Source organism: Magnolia sinica, chromosome 11, assembly GCF_029962835.1.
Source record: "Magnolia sinica isolate HGM2019 chromosome 11, MsV1, whole genome shotgun sequence".
NCBI lineage: Eukaryota > Viridiplantae > Streptophyta > Magnoliopsida > Magnoliales > Magnoliaceae > Magnolia > Magnolia sinica.
In genome coordinates, this window is record NC_080583.1 from 74,861,037 (window position 1) to 74,884,869 (window position 23,833).

The following is a 23,833-nucleotide window of genomic DNA, read 5'->3' on the forward strand; positions in this document are numbered from 1 at the left end:
CAATATCCCTTCCAATGCTTGGAGCTGTACACAGGTTGAACCGTGTCCAACTTGGCACGGCTCGGCTCGGCTAGCAGCCAACCCCAGCTCGAACTTGGCTTGGCTCGGTCCTCAAGCCTGACTGGCCAATTCAGCTTGGTTTGATTAGCAGCTCGGGCTAGCTCGAGATAAGTTCAAGCCTATGAAACATTTTCTCAAACACATTGCATATTCAATCTCCCACACTTCGAATGCAAACCAGTAAGAGCATTTCATCAACAACTCAACCAACATCAAGATATATGAGGGCAGTAGTACAATGTAAAGTTTTTTTTTTTCCTTTAATTTTTCCTCAAATGCCCATTTCATCAAACACTTCATTGATATGAGGGCAGTCCAAGAAACAACATTTCGCTGATGCATTTCATCAAACACTCGGCAAGCAGCATCAAGATCAAAATGATCGAGTCACCAAGTCGATTTGATACGAGTCAAGGTTTGAGCCGAGTCGAGTTGAGCTCAGGCAAGCTTGAACTCGGCTCGAATTTTTTTTGAGCTCCAAAAACCAGCTCGACTTGGTCCGAATCTAGTTACAAGCCGAGGCGAATCAAGCCAACTCAACTCGTGTACAGCTCCACCAATGCTAAAGGTACCATCAACTGTTCCAGAGATGTTTCGGACATATTAAGTTGCCTTTGATATCTGTAGCGCAAACTTCTCTCTCTGTTTTTTTTTTGGTCATAGTTTTAAAACTCCGTAACTCGACTTGAAACTCAGCTGAGTCAACTTGATTCAGCGAGATTCTGAGAAACTCAATACCAGGCCTGACTTGGTATTAATAATGCTTACAGTTTATATTAATTTATACAAGATCTAACTATTTTACATATCTATAAACAATCTTAACATTTTGAATTTGTAATTTTGAATTAAATATCTAATCAAGTCAGGTCAAGTTCAACCCAACCCAGTTGAACATCTAGTAGAGTCGAGTTTTAGGATTTTTGAAAATTGTTTTGATCTACATGATCTTTAGTTTTTTGGTCCTTTAATACATGTTATCAGTCTGCAGCACCTCTCTTCTCAAGGAGAACTGATCATTCATAGGCGCTTGTATGTGAATTTTCACATAGAGCCCTTCTTTCTGCAAGTGTGTCCTGCATGAGCTCCACAAGAGAAAGACCACACCATGCCGTGAACATCAGACCGATCCACTCATTAGTTAGGCCATGCCGTTGAAATTAACCAACAGCTGTTTGTTAATTTCAAAAGCGTGGCTTGATCAATGTGTGGACCGGCCTGATTTTTGTTGCAGGCAATCTCCATGGTGTGGCCCACCTTTTGCATGGCTCAAATGTCCTACAATAGTAACACTGGCAGGAAAGATGTTGTATGTGAAAGTTTACACACTGCCTACATGTAATCATTTCAGTGAAAAACGAAGTAGAAGAATGAGATTCATTTTACTTATTGCATAATGTAAGTGCATGTAAATTGACATTTAGAAAACAAAGGGTTTTATGAACAATAGAACCCTTCATATCTTTCTGTAGGAGGTGATCAACGATGCAATCTTTTGTAATAGTTTCAATGCATCTTTATCATTGTCCTTACTAGGGAGTCGTTCGGTCCATTGCTGAAAGTTATGTAGACTTCCTGTAAAATCTGTGAAAAGCCCATCAACTCCAATGGTGTTTAGCCAGTAGTCGTATTCTGCATATGGGTCCTCATGGAAGTCCAGGTGTAAGAAGATATTCTCGTTACGGAAGGTGTATGGGTGGACCTGAAATGATTGATGTGTAAAAGTGATTAAAATGGTAGAGAGAGAGAGAGTGAAGAGAGAGAGAGAGAGAGAGAGAGAGAGAGAGAGAGTTGAAATTGCGGTGGGCCCAATAGAGCCTTTGTTGCATGGGCTCTTTAACACTACATGAAGTGAAGAAGCAGGTGTGGGCTACTCCGAGTGAGTTGAAATGACAGAAATGCCCTCAGGTTGAAGGGCTACAAGGATCAAACAAACAAAGGTTTTGTGTGAACCCATGACTAATTAGAAGGGTAAATTTGGTAAAATGCTGCTCTTATTATATATATCATAGATTTGTGTGCTTTGATGCTAATGCCAAAAAAGTGTGAGCCTGATCATCAAAGATCTACTACAAATTTGGGGTCTAGGGGTGTAGCACCTAGCTTGGAGGGCAAGTTTGTAATTTCACATAGAGTTTTATGTAAACCCTTGTTCGTTTGGGGTAATATATAGTTTGTCGTGAGAGAGAGAGCTGTCATTGTATTGAGAGCTACTTCTTCATTTTTGGCTTTGAGCACAGTGGATCAATGTAAATCTGTGGATGTACCAAAAGGGAACCACATAAATCTGTGTTGTGGTTTGCATATTTTCCTTGTTTTCTTTTGATTTCAATACTGCAGTGTGTGGTCAAGAAGGGATTCATCTCCCACATACTTCTATGATGACCATGTAAAAAAAAAAAAACTAGTAGGCAACTCATCTACCACAATCCAGACGTAAAAATCCAGGCTATCTATGTGATAGAGAACAGTCTGAAAATCACTTTAATTGGGGATCTTAATCGAATTATTCTGCTTGATGAATTTGGATAGTCACTATTTCCTTTTGCATCAACCACTGCACAGCCACCAGTTGGATGGTTAGGATCATCAGATCTGCATGAATTTTTGGGTTATTCTCCATCCCACAAAAGGGAGCCCATGATTAGGATGGTTTGGAATCTGTACTGACATAAACCTATGCCATGTGTACAGTAAATGAATTACAACTGTTAAAAAGCATTGGCAAACTGGCAGTTTAGTTTGTCCAGAGTATGTTACTTGTTATCCATGACATAGAAACATCATCATCATCATATAAGCCTTATCCCAATTGATTGGGGTTGGATACCCAAATCCTATTCCACCATTCCACTCTCTCAAAGGCCATAACTTCAGTTAGACCATGATGTAGAAACATGTAAACTCAAAATTTTTCACAAGAAGATGAATGTATCCCATTGTGCATGAGTTTCACATGTACCCAAAGGGTCCCCTTCTTTTATTGGGGGCTTCTTATCAACGTCCTTATTCTCTGTCTTATGTCTAGCTAATTAATGGTGCATACTCACATGGAGATACCTTCTCGACCATACGTAGATCGGGTTTGGGTTGGGTCCATTTTAGAATGTCCCAAATCAGAACCATTTCAAAATTGCGTCCAGGTTGGGTCAGGTTGATTTTGAAAGGACATGGACACAACCCATTTAGTAATTTGGGTCAAACTCTTGGGCCCAAACTCACCCCATGTGTCTAAATTTTTTACCACAGACCCACTAGTTTTCCAGTCAGGTCTGATGACCCATTGGTTCAACCTGACCCATTTGCACCCCTACATCTACATGATTTGGTATGCTATTCACCAGAAGGAGAGCATATAGGCAAAGTAATCATATATGTTGTGGAGAAATACCTGAAGGTCATGAGCATGTGCTTTGGCAACAAGATCAGTTGGCGTTACCAAGTAATTATTTCTTTGGGGCACTATTGTATCTTTCCATGGTCCAATGCCAACCACGTATTCCTTTATAAATTCTAAGTAACTGTCTGAAGTAATTTCCCAATATGACTGCAAATTACATGAGATTATTCCATAAGCAAATACCAAATAACTAAACTTCGATTACAAAAGGCATAAGAAAACAATTACAAAACAAAAATCACAAAATATTATCTTAAGATGTCACACAGAATAATGCTCTAACGTGAAAATATTTTACAATGGCGAGGTATATGCATATAGGTCTTCAGTAGAAACCTGAAATAATTTATAGTTTATATTTTATTTGAAGTTGTGTGGAAAATGTATATTTAAGACAGCATCATCATCATCAAATACTTATTCTAACTAATTGGGGTCAGCTACACGAGTCCTGTTTGCAATTCCACTCTATCACAGACCATATCCTTAGTTAAACCATAAGCCCTCATGTCTTTTCTTATTACCTCCACCCACATCCTTTGGGCCTTCTTTTGACCTTTTAGAGCCTTTTAACTTGAACCGACTAGACCGCTGCCATTTTAAGACATGATCAAGGATAATATGCAGTGAATAATTTTAGCATCTGGACATATATAAATCCAAGAATTTCAAGTTTTACCAAACCATTCTGTCATGTTCATGTCATATCCTATATCTCTGTACCTTTGCTCAGATAACTTACCACAAAAGATTGACTTCCATCCTATTGGTTTCACAGCTCATTTCTAGCATCCTAACCTTATAAATTGTGGATCAATTTATAAATCTCCCTTCAACATTCAAACCAAGGAACATAGATAGCAAGGGAAGGCTGCTTACTCTTTTGATCTCTTCAGGGTTTGAATGGGTTATGCCTTTGTCGATCAATGACTTCATGCAGGTGTGGCGCAAGCGATGTAAAGGTCTAAAGAGGAAGGTTCTAGGGAGGCTAGCTTTGATGGCTGGTCTCCTGTCTATATGGTTAAATAAGCAACACAATTTTCCAGGGTAAATCAAATTCTTTGGCTGTGTTTTTGTCAGCCAAGTGTAGTGTCATCAATTGCACAAAGTCAAACAATTCTTTTGCTCGTGTTCCTGAGAGGGCTTTTGAGGGCTCTTTGGGTGAGGTTCTTTGTTGTATTGAGTGGATGATTTATCGTCACCTGCTCCTTTTTGCTTCTGTTGTTTTCTGTATTTGTTCGAATAGCAAATAAAAAGATTGTAATGTCTGATTGGCAGTTAGACTTCAGGAGAAGTTATTAAATTGCATGCATTACCTAAGCCTGTTTCGAGCAAGCAAAATAAGCAAAAACAACAGCAGGGGTAAAGAGAAACCTGATTTGTGTCTTGAGTTGGTATCGTCACATCATCAATTAGGAAGATTTTGGGCAAGTCCGTCAAGTTTGAAATATATATAAGTGAAGTTGGAGCAAATGACTGGATAAAGACTGGCTGCTTTAGCCATTCTTTGGACAGATATGAACCTTTATAGCCATATTTCTTAAGCGTCTCTACGAACTTGTCTTCGAACTTCTTTCCATCACTCCATTTTACCTGTCAGAAGTAGAGCATCTTACTTGTATGACTTATATATAATATCAAAAAGCTTCAATATATTTTGAGCAATCCAAACCCATCATATTTTAGTTTTAGGTCATCATCATCATCATCCCTTTCTTTCCCTCTCATACATAGAAGCAAATAAATCTATGCCTACCAAATCAAGGATCCATTATGGGTAGAGCATGTCCTGAAAGTCATGCTAATCTGACAATCATAAGCATCCGGTATCGATCATTGGATTTGGACGCTGGTCAATTCCTTCTAATCATCCATTCAAATGACCATCAGCTAGGTGGTTAGAGAATCGACCGACACACATGATTCTCAGAATATGCTGCATCCACAACAGGCCACATGACTTGGATGATCTGGATTGACATACATGCATGCCATCAAGGAGTCACAACGATTAACAAAATGGTTGAGAATGCAAGTAGTAGTCTAACCCATTGTTCAAAAATATGCTTTTTGGAACGTCTAATTCAATAGATATTCGTGGTTCCATAACTAAAATATTGTAAGATAATAATTTTAGTTATTATCATTGGTGTTTTTTAAAACTTTGATATTTGAGACAACAACATCTACCATTATAACATGAGCCACAATACTCTCCTTGCCTCAAACTTCGCTGACATTGAAGTGGATGTGACATTTTCTTTCAATAAATAGAAGTGGAACTGATGTTAGTAGACATTTCAAGCCATACACGGAAAAATCCTTACATGTTGGTTGATGAGTATGGGGTTTTTAATCTCTGGATAGATCCCAACAACTCTGGGTGCATCTAGTGCAATTGAAATGAATTCTTCAAAAGTAATGATGGAGAACTTCCCTGCACGACAAATTGGAACGAGGGAGGTGTGTCAAATATAATTATCAATCAAGCTATGTAGTGGAAGGGACCAATTTCTATTTTAGTCTAAACAAATGAAAAAAAAAAAAAAAAAGACAAACGATGAAAATGCCTATAAGCAATAGCTACAGTAATCAGATTCAAGGAACAAAGACTCTAAAGCAAAGCCCACGGATTCACCTCCCTATCATTATGGAAAACCTGCAATATTTTCAGCAAATCCTCGTATTCCACTATTACATCCTTATGTTTGAAAATAAGGAAATCCTGAAATCACTTCAAAAGGTCTATTCGTTACAGTAACATTTGTTGGAAAGATCATCACATTTTGTGTGGGTCATTTGCATATATAGCACATGAAGTGCAACACCCATTGCTTTTCAGTCATAAGATATTGAACAGGAGGATTACTTGATTCTGTTATGAACAGTTGTCTCTGTTTGGATGCACAAGTGAATTGAACTGCAGACACTCAGTTTAATCAGAGGAAGTGACAAAAACTAATGACGATTCCTAGAATCAGCCCTCAAGTTGCAGCAACATTTCTTTCGATCCAACTTGACATTAACAAACTTGCAACTTAGAGCCCAAACAGTCAAAATGAATTGTGAGGAAGAAAGTTTCCATTTAGTCATTTCCATTTCTACTTAATTGAGTAATGGCGAATAATGGTTGCAAGGTAGGTATTCTGTAACGGTAACGGTGGCCATAATGGCCACCATCGTTACCTTTTCGATACGTGTCGTAACGGCTGTTACGGCTCCAATAACAGCCGTTACAGTCTCTCTCTCTTTTTTTTTTATTGAAAACAAAAAAAAAAAACCAAAAAACCTGTATCTGCCCCATTACGTTGAAAAAAAAGAGTCTGAAAACCTATATCTGCCTCATAATAGACCATTCTGGGCTATTATAGCCTTTACAAGGGACGTAACGGGCCATTAACAGCAGTTACAGGTCAATTTTTTCCATAACGGTTGTTATGGCTGTTATGACTCTGTAACGTGTAATGGTTATTACCATTACCTTTACGTAACAGCCTTTACGGCACACCATGGTTGCAAGTCAATGCAATAGTGCATTGAAACATACCATAAAAAGTTAGTGCTATCAAAAGATCTAATGAAACACATGACTGTAAAAAGATGAAAGTAGGATTTATTCAAACTAGCAAAGAAATAAAAAAGGTTTGGCAGAAGGAAACTGACCATTATATTGTTGATCTCGGAACTTGTACCTCTGCTTCACTCGCAAGGATTCTAATTCTTCCAGTGTGAAGTCAACTGCAAGTAATAACCATAAGCTTCAATTCATATAACAATTAGGTTTTTAATGGTGCCGTAACTTTGCTTAATAGGAGTTATTTTGTACAAGAGGAATCTGAGTTTTCAACAGGTTCACAAAAGGTAGTTTGCACTTGTAATTCTACCAACAGATCTGATATCCATGAAAAACTGTAGACGTTGTCAACATGAGGATTTCTATATTTTAATACAGTAACTAGAAAAAGATACAATTCGTAAGGCTTGTTTCCAAGGAATTAATTAGCCAAACCTCATGAAGCATGGAATTGCCAATAAGCTTTCCACTGCAATGTATCATTATTGTCTAGGATTGTCAAAGTTAGGTGGGCCATTTTTATAACCATCCATTTTGTTATCCCAAAAAGTTTTATTCTATAACTTTGTTTCCTTAAAAGTCATCCAATAGATTGGTATGGAATGTCCAATAACTGTGATTTTTTGGATACGGCTAAGCGTGTGGGCCAGGTAAACTGCCTGACTCAATGAGCCTGATCTGGCTTTAGGCCGGGCTTGGACCTTCTAGCTTGGCCCATGGGCCAGGCTAGGGCTTCATATGCATGACCCAATCAATTTTCAGGTCAGGCTTGGCCTCCAGTTGTTTTAGCCGGACCAAACCCAACCCAGCCGGCCTGACTTTACATTTACACGTGTTATATTCAACAAATATGCCATTCTAATCCTTAGTTAGCCAACAATCCATCTTGAATGCAGAATGTTGGTTTCATTCCACTAAAATGTTTATTTCTTTGTACATGTGTGCCCACTTAATAAATGGATAGATTAGGTAAATTCAGTTGGAAATAGGGATTTTATCAATTTTCATGCTTGTTCGGGTTGGGCCTGGACCCAACCAAAAGTTTCACATCAGGCTTGGGCCTTAGGTCTTAAGTGTCGGGTCGGCCAGGGCCTAGCCTGGCCTGGCCCGAATTCGGCCCATTGCCACCCCTAGGTATGGCCCACAAGCATGAAGACTGATAAGTTACTGTAGTCACACCTCAGTACAGTAAACTTGATTTAGGCAATAAAGAAATAGACAATTACTAAACCTCAAATTATCTGAGAATGATAAACTCAAACGGAAACCATGACCTAGAGACATGAGGCACCCGGTATAATAGACATTGTTCAAAGTATACCCAATATATTGATAATATCCCCAAAATTATCCATATCTTCAGCTCAGTAATGCCGATAACACTGATAACACCGGTAGTATCAGAAATTCCAGGTATACCACTAGTTGACATATGCTGGAATACAGTTATCCCCGATATATTGATAATATCCTCAAAATTATCCATATCTTCAGCTTAGTAATACCAATAACATTTGTTGTGATACTGATAACACCGGTAGTATCAGAAATTCCAGATATACTTGACATGAGGTGAATGATTCTAGCAAAAAATAAGTAAATGCCTCATAAACAATTTCAACAAGGCTACCTCAGAGACGGCAATGACCGTTTAAACAATAAGAGAAGACCCATATCATAAATGAAGCCACACCCTTAGACTAACAAAGAATGGCAAGCAGCTATGGTTCCAAGCAGGGATAGACAACTCCTAATGGCAGCTTAAAGAGAGAGAAATTACTTTAACTCACATACCAACAAACCATCCGGTGATGTTTTCTCCTTGGACTTCATAAGTTCTTTTACGATCAGCAAATTCTTTATGGTCAGCAACATCAGTTGTATCATCGAGGGTTACATCGTGAAAGCATATAAGTGCACCATCCTTACTGGCAAGGATATCAGTTTCAATGAAGTCTGCACCCTCTTCTATAGCTCTCTGCAAGAACCAACCATAAACCTTAGGGACCTACTTCCCAATCAACAAAAATAGGAAATATGATCCTAGAAAAAATGTAACATATTCATACAAAATAATATATATAGCTTGTATACTTGTATGGAAGAAATAGTCACTTGACAGCATTGATCGGAGTAACCCCGATACTATATGCATCTCCAGCTCGACGATACCGATAACAATGGTAGCGATACCAGTATCACCGGTAGTCTCATAAATTGCAGGTATCAACAATGTATTGATATTGCCAACGTTTTCGACTGTGTAAATTCTAGGTGTCAATGTATCAATATCGCCAATATTTTTTACTATGTAAATTCCCGGTGTCGATTGTATCGCCAGTGTATCAGCGATATTTCGATAATATCACCAATGTATCGATATTGCCAAAAATTTGTTTATTAAAAAGAAATTCCATTTTGAATTTTTTTTTAATGCACATGGTTATATGCATTGTTCAAATTGTCAACAATAATATCAATCATATTGCGATATTATCGTTATCGCAACACGGGCGATATCGAGACTACAGTCTTTTGTTTCCTTTTTAGTTGTCGACGATTTCTCGGTGAAATATTGTGTATTTGATGGATGTTTGGATGGAAGGTTGGATGATTTGATGGATAGATAGGCTGGTCGGATGAATAGATAGGATGGATGGGATGGTTGAACTGGTTTCTTATGACAACACATGATTTTAGGCTCCCATTAAATGGAAACTTATTATGTATGCATTTTTTTAAATTATTAAATATGCAAATATGTGTATTTTAGCATCTCCTGAATTTTCACTGAAAAATTCCACCACTTTCCCCAATGTTTCCTCGCATTTCCAATTATCAGCAATATCAATATTGTTTTCGTATCCTTGGCCAACAAAACTTGTAGCGATACCAATACTTCAAACACTGCTTAACAGTAGGAAGGATGAGCTTAGAAAAGCCAAAGTTCCTTACAAATATGATGGTTTAGATCAGGTCAAAGGAGAGGAGAAACATTCATAAACCATCGTCTTCTATTGTTATCACAGTACAATAACATCCTATAATAAATTTAGCTTTTCAAACATCAACCTGAAACAAGATCTCCAACTTTAGAAGAATACAAGCTAGGGAGATAGATATTGAAAAAAGTTATTGCATCACTTGACAAAATGTACAATTGAATAAAACTTCAATAAAGAATTGAAAAGCTTATTCTATTTGGACAGATCTCATGATTATTCAAATTACACTCATCTCTACCTTTTTCCAGTTATTTGGGGCCAGCTTTAGGAATCCTGCTTCACCAGTCATTCCTATCTAACGCCATATGCTAGGAAAGTGAACGAGCTTTCATATCCCTTCTAACCATGATCCAAGTCCTTATTCATAACATTCTCTTTTTGAGCCCTTCAACTATAATCAATGTTCCCTTTCTTAAATCCTCTGCAACCTGCGTTGCATCTAGCCAAATCATCTCAATCTGCTCTCCAACAGTTCTATCTCTAATCAGGATACCCCTAGGCCACTTCAAGGACCTCAATTATTCAAAACCTTCCTCCAAACCTCAAATTTAGCAGTTGCCCCCTCTAGTCTCATTGCTCAACTCACTGTCATTTGCAAACAACATACATGAGGGGATGAAAACTAGCAATTAATTCATCTACAGCAAGTGCAAAAAGGAAAGGTCTTAATGAAGATCCACTATTGCTTGGAACTCATCTGCCTGGCCACAACCATCTCAGTCTTGTAACAACACACTAACAACATATTTATAGCAATGTCAATGTCTCAGTATCTATTTCCGTCTCGTTACCCACCACATAGATTCGGTGGGTACTCCATCATATGCTTTCTCTAGATATATTAAAACCATGTGTTGGTTCTTCCTTTCTCATTGCACTTCTCCAATTCTCAAAGTAGAAAAATAGCGATGATTGTTGATTTCTCAAGTATGAAGCAAACTCGAGTTTCTGATATACTTGTTTCTTATCTTAGGCTTAGCATTTGTTCCACCACCTTTTCTCGGAGCTTCATAGACTTATAAGTTTGATCTCCCAGTAGTTGATGCAATTTTGTGATCTCCCTTTTTCTTGTAAATAGGCATCTGATGCCTCTCTACCCATTGAGCATCTTCTTTATTTATAAACTTTAGTTGAAAGAACTAGTCCAGTTTCTCAACAATCTCCGACATACTTCTACACAAATTATTAATGTTGGATAAAGAAACCTAATCTGGAAAAGAAATGAAAATTGCTCAATGATTCGAAATATAAACCTTGACAATTCCATGCACTTGTATAATCCAGTCCCTCTACATGCCACCAAATGTGCCAATAGGGCACAAAATGTGAAAGATCCAAGCAGTCCATCAGGTGGTGTTGCATATAGATTTGCTGGCTCAAAAATCAGGGCAGTCAACTAATTAGGTGGGGCATATCTTAGAAAAGAAATGGGGAGCTAAAAAATACAACAACAACAACAACAAAAAAAAAACATACACACTTGGCCAAGGTTTTTTAGCTGTCCTTTTGTTGGTACACAGTAGCCCACCTAATGAGTACACCTAACTGCTTTCTTTTTTTTTTTTTAAATGGAATCCACATGGTATGGCCCACTTGATGGACAATCAGATGTTCCACATATATGCCAGCTCCATACATATGGTGAAGTACGCGAGGGTTAGGCCATACACACTCCTAGAATCAGCAGAATTCTGAAACTATACATCAAAGAAGCATGTTGGATTTATCATATGCACAGCACAACTTCCTTCAGGAATTGTGCGATATTGTGACGTGGGAGCAAATCTAAAATTATATGTCAACTAAAAGCATGTTGGACTTACCATGTATGCAGCAGAAGTTTCTTCAGGAATCTCTCCGTTTGACCCTCGATGTGCAATATTATAAGGACGGAATGTTTGTAGGGGCTGTCTATCTCCATCCTTTATTTTACTTGGAAGAGGGTAGAAAGGCCTTCCATTGCATCCACCAATAAGAACTCCAACGAATGATGTAAGGAGAAAGGAGAACCCTATCAAGATCAAATACTTCCATTAAGAGCCAAATTCAAACAGTAAGAAAACCAATTCAGCGTCTACTATACATTATACCGATATGATTACATGTTGTCAACTACATTATTAGTGGTGTGTCTACCCCATCGGGACACTTGGATAGTCCAATCAATCGATCCAGACTGGCCATTAGGTCCACGAACATTTCATGCATTGCCATGCAAAATACGCCAATTGGTCCATTCTCACCATCTAATAAATAGCCTATAAGAGGGACAATAAACATCATTTATATAACAATAGGTTCAGTGAAAAATTCAAGCAGATTATTTGTTGGGGCGCACAATAGATTACTTATGTTTCTGAAGAATCACTTTTATCAAATAAACCTAACAATCTTATCCATGCTTGGAAAATGGAAGCTTATAAAAAATGGCAACTTATGAATGGATCAGATCATCTGATCGGTGTGATTATTTCATAGTAGCCCACAAATGTATGTGACACCTAACAGGAAGTCTAGATCAATCGTTTGGACATATAAGATGATTATGAATGAAATCGGTCTTCTGTAAAGTTGGTCATCTTCTTTCTCACTTCTCTTTTCTCTTCTTTGTTGTATTCAAAGCCCCAAAATGGCTCTTCCTTGTTGTGGTCTTTTGGAGTCGTATCACCTTTGTAGAGTAAATGACAGTAGAGAATGTGTCTTATAAAAAAAAAATTTAAATTAAAATTGATTCGCCGATTGAAAAAAGAAGAAGAAGAAGAAGAAAACATTCTGCTATGAACATTTAATTTTACAAATTATTGTGATATTTATAGAAGACAAATGCTCCAGTGCTCTCAAGCACTCTTAAGTTATAGGGCTCCTAGTTGCATTGGGGAACTTAGACCATCCAATCAGTCAATCAAGACTGTCCATTGGGCCCAACACAGATTTCATAGGATAGCATGCAAATAACACACCAACCTGACTATCGAAAAAAATCTGATCATTAAACTTCAATATAGATGGTCAATATCATTTACAAAAAATAGGTCCAATCAACAATTTGATCAATCCAGTTATTGGGGCTATCATAGATTGCTTACGATCCTAAAGAGGTACATTTGATGGGAAATCCTAATCATCCAATAAATGGCTCAGAAAAAGGATTGGATTGGCTCATATGATCAATCCAGTTGTTGGGGACTATCGATGTGACTTTTGCACATTAGCCCATAACATGTGTTCTGAACTTTAGACAGTTCAATCAATTGTACTGTCCAAGTCGCCGGATGCAGCTAGGAGAACTATAACTTATAGTGCTCTGAGAGCACTGAAGCATCTCTTTATAGAATGCTTTGACACTTAGTCAGCATAGGGCAGTAAGTAAATACTGCGGTGGTATGGCAGTATTTTTGTCCATAAAAGGGATTATTACCAATCCTTAGGGGTGATTTTCTATCTTCACAAGGGAGGGATACATCTATCCAGGAAAAAAGATTATCTAGTAATCATTTTTTAATTGGATTATCTAGTAATACTTATTGTAATTTCAATCTTGAAAAGGGTTTGTAATGCTCAAATGCTCTCCCAGGAGAGAATCAATTCGCCTTTGGTTTTCTGCATCCAGACGGTGGGTGGGCTCTACGGTTTCCCAGTGGGAGACTGCTGGATTTGAAAAGGAAAAATAAATAAATAAATAAATAAAAAGTCTTTGTTCTAGCCCCTGTAGTTGATATTCAAATCTTCATCACCTTCAAATAGTGTCAAACGAAGAAATGAATAATACTAGTTCATTGTTCATAATCCAACTATTGATCAACTTTGGAAAAAGTACCAAAAACAATCTATTAAACAAATAAATTTACCAACCAAACAAGTTCGAAAAATTCAGTGTACTTCTAGATAATATTGAATTAGACATAAGAACTTGTTTTTTCTAACTTTTGTCCTGAAACCAGTTATTAGCGTCTGTAAATAAATTCCATAATGTCGGGCAGCAGACCAGATTTGGGTGGTGGTGTGAGGAAGCATTTGTTTCAAAACTTTAGAAAGAGTAGAAAAGAGGCACCAGATAGAACATGAGACTGAAGTGGATGCAGCATCTTGGTGGAAGGATCTTGCAACTAAGTTGCATATGCAAACCAACAAACATGTGTGGGGCATTGTGTGCTGCTTGATTGGAAAATTCAGTTCTATGTTTGACTGAGCAATGGATTGACACATGTTGCTCATCTAGTGAGCTAAAATCATGGACTGGCCATGCCTCAATATCCATCAGATGATCCTAACCATCTGATTGATGGTTCGTAAATAGAGAATTATAGGCAAATGGTCCACATAAGGGTGGGGCGCAATCAGATGGTCTGAATTGTCAGATAGGGAAAAGGTTTGGAGTATGTCCATGCACAATGTGGCCCAGTACATGAACAGTTTAGATAACCAGAAGGAAGTCTGCACATGTACAATTTGAAGGTGATAAACTGTGTCTGTCAGCGATCTGAACCGTCTAATGTGAAGCACTGGATGAAACTGTCCTTTTGCAAGCCACTCATCACATGTCCATGATTATCAGGTTAGGAGATAACTTGGGCAACAAGGACATGGGATGGGCCATCCCAAATGAACAGCTCAGATTACAGAAAGGTGGGCCCCACCCACGACATTACTACACTGAGAGAGAGAGAGAGAGAGAGAGAGAGAGAGAGAGAGAGAGAGAGACTGATCAGTGCTCGCTAAATTAAGATCCAAAAAAGGTGGAATATACATATAATTCCCAAATTCAAGCACTTCAGTATCAGTCAAAATCCAATAAGCAGAATTCAATTCAAGCTCTCTCGTCTTCTTCTTTTTTCCCCCTTTTAATGAGAGATGGTCAGATTAGTACTTCAGATACAACTAACAGTGAGAGATCCATACACACCATTCCAAGAGAAATGATCAGATACAAAACCTGTATAACCCAGTCTCTCCCACCAATAACTCACTGTCTAGAATATCCAATCCATTAAAAAGGTGGGCCACACCACGGGATCAACCCAACTGAAAATCAGACGGGTCCATTCATCCACCACCATACAGCATCAAAATCAACAGACAGCCAGTGTAATGACTAGGTGTACTGGTGTGGCCCATCCAATGGGTGGATCACGGCGATTCTCATATCAATCGACAACGATCTCGTGGCCCACCTTTTGGAAGGAAATGAATGGTTGTTCCGTAACTTATGAAACAGCAACTGTATCTGATCATTTCTCACACTCTTAAATGTTAAAAACATCAAATCAAGCATCCAAACGCTCCAATTTCTAGAAATAAAATAAAAGATTCAAAATCTTTGAAAAAAAGAGAGAGAAATTGGAAAATCAAGACTAGAAAGTGAAGAAAAATTCAAGGGTTTTCGTCTTACGGAGAGAGCTCATTCTCTTCTTCTCCTCTTCTGTACTTCTGTACTCTACTCTGTGTAGACGTTTGTTTGGTTTTTATTCTTTTTTTTACGCGCTTAGTATTTATATACATCGGGATTAATTGTCAGAAGATACATCGGCACTACAGCCGTTAGATCTGGGATGATATTTTCTAATCCAATCTGTCTATATGAAAAGTCCTGATGTGGATGGGGATTACAGTAATCCCTTGTAACTCTAGGCTCTGTGGGGCCCACCATGATGCCTATATTATATCAAATCCGTCCATTCGTTTCACCAGCTCATTTTAGGACCATTCAAAAATTGAGGTAGATATGCCACACCACAGGAAATAGTGTTGAATGTCCACCATGGAGACCTTCTCGGGGGTTACAGAAGTTTTATGTTTTCCCGTCTTCTACGTTGGAATCACTTTTTCAACGGCCTGGATGGCATATAAACATCACGATGGCCCCACGAAGGATCCAACATGAGGTTTTCAATTCCCACTGTTTCCCTTAGCGTGGCCCACTTGAATTTTAGATCTGTCTAGTTTTTTAATTCATGGTCTAAAATGAGACGAAGAAAGGGATGGACGGAGTAGATATAAAACAGATTTTTTTTCGAAAAAAAAAAATAAGTGGGCCCCACAGAGCTAGAAGTTGCAGGGGATTAGTGTAACCGGGGTTACATAATATACCGTCTGCGGATCGCCATGATCGGAATATTTGAAAATCAAGAGAAATTTACCACTGCGAACGCCACCTTTTATCCAGCACTTTTTTTGAAACACACAAAACTTAACTTACCAAATTAGACTTGTACGCGTGGATAGCGAATTTGAGGACGAATATATCCCTCCTTTTCAACGTAGACCTATGGCTACGGATTATAACCGTAGCCATAGGTTCCGTTGACTGAATGAAGTATTAGGACCTAGTCGACTGAGTCAGTTGTCTTGCCCACTTATTTTTTAAAATTGTCTCATTTTTTATCTTATATCATAATGAGAATAGTCATTTCATTTTTTTCAGATTTGTCTCATTTTTTGTCTTATATTATAATGAGAGTAATCAATTCATTTTTTTAAACTTGTCTCATTTTTTATCTTATATCATAATAAGAGTAGTCAAAATAAATTGAGGTGAGGCCCACTTAGCTTTCAATAGTAAGGAGTTTCTATCCTAAGTTGTTGTGGGCAATCTGCATCCCTTTTGATTATAGAGATTTCATATAACACTAGGTTACATGTAAGTTGCATAACTTTTAAATAATTTGGTTTGCATATGAATCAATTGAGTTTTATAACTATTTAATTGAGTAACTTATTTAAAGTCGAACAGTCCTACTAGGGGCTTTTATAAAGCCCATTATAATATATGTGTTTTATTTAAGTTGTTCATTCATTTTAAAAATAATTTTAGAACACAAGCTTTAAAAAAAAGCAGATCAACACAAGTAAATCACACCCACATCACAAGAATCAGTAATGATGATGATATTGCTGTTGAAACCTTCTTAGAGCCCATCGTGATATATTTGTCATTAAACCTATTCATTAAATAACGTAAACCTAGTTAAAAGGAAAACATAAAAATATCAACTTAATCCAAAACTCATTGATCCTCTAAAAGAGGTTTTTGGCAAGTTGTGTTCAAGCCCTACCATGTAGCGTGGTCTACTTTAGCACTAGAGCTTCTTCATTTATTTTATTATTAAAACCTTCCTAGTAATTCAGCGAGAGAACCTAGGAATTGAGTGAGAAAACCAAGGAATTGAGCAAGGGAACCTAATAATTGAGCGAGGCAACCTAGGAATTGAGCAAGGGAACCTAGAAATTGAGCGAGGGAACCTTGAAATTCAGCGATGCAACCTAGAACTTACACGAGGCAACGTAGAAATTGAGCGAGGCACCCTATAAATTCAGCGAGGCAATCTAGGAATTGAGCGAGGGAGCCTAGGAATTGAGCGAGACAACCTAAAAATTGAGCGAGGCAAGCTCAAAATTGAGCGAGGCAACCTAAGAATTGAGCAAGGCAACTTAAGAATTAAGCGAGGCAACTTAGAAATTGAGCGAGGAAACCTAGAAATTGAGCGAGGCAAGCTACAAAATGAGCAAGGCAAGCTCATAATTGAGCGAGGCAAGCTCATAATTGAACGAGGTAAATTAAAAGTTGAGCGAGGCGAGGTGATAATTGAGCAAGGCAAGCTGAAAATTCAGCGAGACAACCTAAAAAATTGAGCGAGGCAAGGTGAAATTGAGCGAGGCAACCTAGAAGTTAAGCGAGGCAACCTAGAAATTGAGCGAGGCAAACATGAAATTCAGCGGGGCAAACATCAAATTGAGCGGATCAAGCTTATAATTGTGTTTTCTATTCATCCATGTTTATATGATCTTATGAACAGGTTTGATAACAAGCAAACATCACTGTTGGGCCTAGTATGGTTTCTACGGTACAAATCATTATCTCCACTTTTTCCCATGGTATGATCCACTTGATCTTTTGATATGCTTTAATTTTGGGCTCAACCCCTTAAATTAGATGGAAAAATAAATGGACGATGTGGACAGGCTACATACATTCAAGGTGGGCCTAACTGAGTCTACTCAGTACGATAGGAGCGTACTGAGTAACTCAATACGCAATCCGATTTCGCTTACTATGCCCCACAACGATGTTTTATTTGAAATCCATCATGTTCATCGGATGATGTATACATAGATGAACCAAAGGCCCAAATGCAAGCTTCATCCAACAGACAGTGTATTAAAATATACCTGTGATGCGTGCTTTCTTCAGTGGACCGGCCATTTTCAGAAGATGAGAAAATGCTGATGTTTAGAGAGGATGCAATCCAATGGGAGAATGGTGCGATCCAATGGAGGAATTTTTGGGCTAGAGAAAATGTGTCAGTCTCGTGTCCTAGTGTCCATTTTGTTTCGTAGGATCCCGCAGTCATCCCGGTCGAATTCCGGCGACACGCAACCCGTAAATTTCATTTGCGCGTAACCCTAAGTCGCACTCTGTCAACCCGAGTCAACTCAACCCGAGACCTATGCCATTACAACCGCGTTGTCACCTCGATTCCGATGCCGCATCTCGTGCGCCAATCTGACGTCTAGATCATGAGATGTGGGCCACTCATGATCATGGCTGTGGACCGCACGTTGCGGGATCCACCTAACCCATGACACATTTTCCTAAGTCATTATAAGGATGACATCACCCCTACACCTAGCCACCCTACTACCCTACTCCATAGCCACCCTACCTATAGCCTATCTATTACAACTAATAATTACCCTAGCCACCTCTCTTCGCAAAACCAATCATACCTACCTATGAGAGAGAGCCTACCTAGCTACATCTCTCTCTCTCTCTCATCTCTCCCTCTCTCTTTCTCCTTCTTCATTTCCTCCATTAGCAACCTCCAACCATCCCAAACTCCCAAAAAAATTTCAGCCCTTTACAAACTCTCCACCTCCAAATCCAACCTTCAAAAATCAATCTTAACCCTTTAATCTCACCCCTCGAAGCATTGGAAGCCATTGGTGAAAGAAGGAGATCAAGATCCAAGGTGGGTGCTTGATTAGGATTAGATCTCTCCTTCCTTTCATTGATCTTTAGTATTTCTTGCATAAGATCATGTAGGACCCACCAATCAATGGTAAGGATCCTATTTGACCCTTTCGATGTGGCCGATGGCCCATTCTTAATGCATGCATGATCCATGATGGGGTCATTCTGCATGGACCCCACCATAATGTTTTGAGTTAATCCATGCCTTTAAGGGTCATCTAAACCCCTCATTTGCATGTTTGTTATGATGGGCCCATGCATGCATGGGACCCATCTTGATGTATGTATTAGAGGGGCCCATATTGGGGGCCCCTCCATCATGCGTTTCTCCCTCTCTTTCTCTCTCTCTCTCTCTCTCTCCTTCATTTTATGGTAATGATGAGGTGTGTGGCCCACCTAATGTGTTCAGCTAAATCCAGGCTGTTCAAATTTTTCTAGGCATCCAGTTGGTGGAGCCCACCTTGCTGTCCATTGCTGGACAGGTTTGGATAAAGGAAACCACAATATTAGCTTTATCTAAAACTATGGTGGCCCACACGTGGGACCCACCTTGATTTACATCCAGACCGTTCGTCCAAACCAGGGACGATGGGACCCATGCAGCTGGTAGCCGCTGTGATGACGACAACAAGATTTGTGGGTTTGATTGCGTGTGTTATATCCCAACCGTTCATGCAGGAGGTGGGAACCCACCTTAATATATGTGTTCTATATTCAAGCTGTCCACCTGGCTAGACGTGGGGCCCACCCACACGTGCTGCATGTGTGGGATGGGACCCACCATAATGTATTTATTCTATATCCACACCGTCCGTACTTGGACGGTGGTAGGTGTAGCCTACCATGATATATGTATCTTATCCCTGTCGTCGGTCCATTCCTGGACGTGTGGGCCCACCTCACGCGTGGCACATGTGGGGGTGGGACCCACCTTGATGCATTTATTCTGTATCCCCACCATCCAGAGATGTCTGGATGATGCTGAGGGACTCCACCGTGATGTATGGATTTAATCCCCACCGTCCGTCCATTTGAGGACGTGGGGCACACCAAGATGCATGTGTTTCTCCACACAGCCCATCTGTTTTAATGGTGGGCCCACCCCACACATGTGACATGTGTGGGCAGGTGGGACCCACCTTGAGTTATGTGGTTTATATCCACGCCGTCCCTCTGCTGTTGTGGAGCCAGCCGTGATGTATGGATTTGATCCACACCGTCCCTCAGTGCACGCTGTTGAACAGCTGTCCAGCAGCCGTGGGACCCACCATATGTATTTTATCCATGCTGCCCAGCAGCCGTGGGACCCACCATGTGTATTTTATCCATGCTGCCCAACAGTCGTGGGACCCCACATGATGTAGCTGTACACTCACGCTGTCTGTCCATTTGATGGGTGGGGCCCACCTTGAAGTATGAGTTGTATCTGCATCGTCCATCCACATGGCCCCTACGTGATGTACGTGTTTGATCCAAACTGTCAATCTGTCGGGGCCCATTTGGAATGCGCAGGGCCCACCTCGATGTGTTGTATATGTGGCCTATTTGATGAGGCCTGATGTGACATTTGAGGCCCAGGTATGAGGCCCATTATGATGTATTTGGGGCCCAAGCATGAGGCCCATTGAGATGTATTTGAGGCCCATGTGTGAGGCCCATTGTGATGTGTCTGAGGCCTAGATATCAAGCCCGATGTGATGTATATGTGGCTCATATGATGAGGCCCATTGATGTGTATGTGACCCATGAGTGAGGCCCGATATGATATATGTGTGGCCTGTACGTGCGGCCCGATGTGATATATATATATATATATATATATATATATATATATATATATATATATATATATATATATATGGCCCATAGGATGAGGCCCATTATGATGTGTATGAGGCCTTTGTGTGTGAGGCCCAATAGGATGTGCATTGGGCCCTTATGTGAGGCCATGGGCCCACTATATGTTAGGCTCTATATGGGCCACTCCTTAGGAGCAATGTTGGTTAAATGTCTACATTGATCGGCAATAATGGTTAAATATCCACATTGTGACTTTTCCTTAGGCCTTGTTAGGCCCATTCTCATCATTCTCTTAGTGGGTTAACCCAAATCATTGGGTCCCATTGATGTTGCATGGTCCATCATCGCCGTAGACGGATGGCTCCATGCTATCGGATTTGGTACATCCACGGTTGAGGGCCGATCTTTATATTATGGCTTAGATCGGTTGTTCATCTATGGACCCCGCCTTGCATATAGGCCGATTATTGATGCCGGTTATCGATACCGATTATGAGTATATGACAGTATATTATCATGATACATGCTCATACGCATCATCTGCATGACTAATATGAGATGTGATTGATCATTACATATGTCATAGGGCATGTTGTTTATGGGACTCCTTGATAGGCGAAGTCGTCCCACATGAGCGCACGAATACGCAGGATTGATGCATGATTGGACCGTGTGACTCATGCATCTTTCATTGTGTGTTGTGATTGTTGTACGCCTTAGCGACATCAGGGCCATAGCCTCCACAGACATATCGTGGGTGACAGGTTTGGACACCAAAAATCTTTTCTTTACATGGGGTGCGAAGGATGTCTTTGCGTGAAAGTGTCTAAACCTGACAATACTAGAAGATGCTCCAATGCCTAGACCGAGTGGATGCATGAGCGCATGAGGACCGAATACTAGGAGGTCGTGTCTCCCACTATGTTGTGGTCGGTTGGAATAGGGTGTGGCATTACCCGCCCGAGGGGAGAGGGCAATTGCCAAGCTGAGTATGACCAGCTCGTAAATGGGTCCGCTATCGATGTGCCAGATAGATAATGGTTAACTATTGGCCAGGCAGATAGTAAGTTATCTTCCGCTTACACAATTGTGCGTCCAGTATAGGGCGGCAATGTGGTGTATAGTGTATTAGACTCCGGTAATTATCCAGAGAGAATTGTATTGATATATGATGCTTCAGAGATGAGTTGGATTGATATGTAGATTGGTATGGTTGAGCTACATCTTGCACATGACATTGGCTATGTAGGCCTTGCATCACATGGCCTTGATGTGACTGATGACATTCATGCCTTACATCGCATAACCTTGGTATGACTGATTGCATTCATGAACTTACCAATATATTCCACATTACTCTGATATTGTATTCTGAGCACGCTTATATTGCGTATACATCCTCACCACCCTCTAAGCTTTTATAAGCTTATGCACGATTGATGCGTGCAGGTGACACCAGACGTAGCCATAACTTAGCTAGAGCAGGAGCGTGTACTCGAGCTTCAAGAGTTTCCGTTATTATTATCATTGTATTTCCATTTATGCACATTGTATCTTAAAGTTTTTTATTACAGTGGATTTTGTGATGGTGTCTTGGTTATTGTTCGTGGGTTATACTTATGAAAAATGCTTGTTACGGAATAAATTCATGCTGAAAAATCCTCCTTGTAGGATCCCAGATCGGAACCTGATATATGAGTGTCGGGAGCCGAGAACGGGGTACTACGGAGGCTGTCAGCGCTGGATTCGGTGATCAAAAATTTTGCGAGCCTGGTTTCCAAGTTTGGGGCTTGACAAAATGAGTTTTTTGTCTTTCTTAATAGAAATTGAGTGAGGAAATGGGGTGAAAGCAACAATAGTGAAAAGGATGGGTATTTTCGTCCTAAAAATGGTTGCTGTGCTTGTAAGTCTAAGTTGGTGAGTTAAGTTTAGTTCATTTCATAAAAACCGCTGGATAAAAGGTGACGTTCACAGCGGATGCTTTTTACTTTGAATATGGACCGTCCATTTAACTTTTTTTTTTAGCCGTTGATTAAAAGCTTAGGATATTCTAATTTTAAAAGAGCTTTGGAGTAGCCATCTTCCTTACGTGTCCCTCGTCAAATCAACGGTTTAGATCAGTTAAGATCATCCTAGATCCAGTGGCTACGATCCCGAAGTACTCGACTGCAATACGTAATCTAGCCAACCACTTTTATAAGGGAGCGGATTAGGTGTTACTCGGGTAACATGTTAACGGGTGTTTCCCTGAATGTGGGGCCCACTTTCATGTATGTATTGTATATCCACGCCGTCCATAATATTTTCCATCAATTTTTAGGTATCATACTAAAAATGAAGGAAGATCCCACATTCAAGTGGACCACACCACAGGAAATAGTGTTCATTGAACGCCCACCATTAAAAACTTCCTATGGCCCACTGTAATGTTTATTTTCCATCCAAAATAATGATAAGGTCACACAGATCTGGATGAATGGAAAACACAAATATCAGCTTGATCCAAAACTTTTGTAGTCCAAGGAAGCCATTAATGATGGGAATTCAATCTCTACTGTGTGGACCATTGAGATTTCGATATACTTAAATTTTAGAACCATGCCATAAAATGATCTGGGAAAACTGATATACGGAGTGGATATAAATATAATGCAACAAGGTGGGCCCCACGATCAGGACAACACCCAGCAACGACTTACCGGGGTCACACCTAATCCGCTCTACTTTTGTGGGGTCTGCAAAATTCTTGATAGTCTCACCACCGTTTTCAAAAGGGTGGTGACTCGTCATCCTTACACGTGGACAATATCTAAATCTATCCAGACCATCCATGTTGTGGGGCACGTTTTGGATGGGGCATACAAAGAAATCCACATGGATCGGTCAATTCTAACCATCCAATTTGTGTTTATCGAATGGATCGTGGTGATGAAATAGTTAGTCTTCAAAATTCATCGGACTGGGAACCTGGGATTTTAAAAAGGGAATTGAGAACTGCATGTTATTGTTGCATACGTGGCATATTT

At 39.6% G+C, this 23,833-nt stretch overlaps 1 protein-coding gene across 1 annotated transcript; it reads right to left on the minus strand.

The window, feature by feature from the left end:
- Positions 1-1,423: 1,423 nt before the first annotated feature.
- Positions 1,424-15,491, minus strand: LOC131219377 (glycerophosphodiester phosphodiesterase GDPD6). The gene is made up of 8 exons (XM_058214479.1): positions 15,429-15,491; positions 11,863-12,050; positions 8,829-9,012; positions 7,124-7,198; positions 5,788-5,897; positions 4,835-5,053; positions 3,452-3,607; positions 1,424-1,762 (listed from the first exon to the last, which is right to left on the minus strand). The coding sequence occupies exons 1-8, from the start codon at positions 15,439-15,441 to the stop codon at positions 1,517-1,519; spliced, it is 1,191 nt and encodes a 396-aa protein (XP_058070462.1). The 5' UTR covers positions 15,442-15,491; the 3' UTR covers positions 1,424-1,516.
- Positions 15,492-23,833: the final 8,342 nt, after the last annotated feature.

Coding starts and splice junctions, on each gene's coding strand:
- LOC131219377 (XM_058214479.1), bottom strand. Junction 7,199..8,828: donor CATCACCGGATGGTTTGTTG/GTATGTGAGTTA, acceptor TATTACTTGCAG/TTGACTTCACACTGGAAGAA. Junction 5,054..5,787: donor CCATACTCATCAACCAACAT/GTAAGGATTTTT, acceptor TACTTCTGACAG/GTAAAATGGAGTGATGGAAA.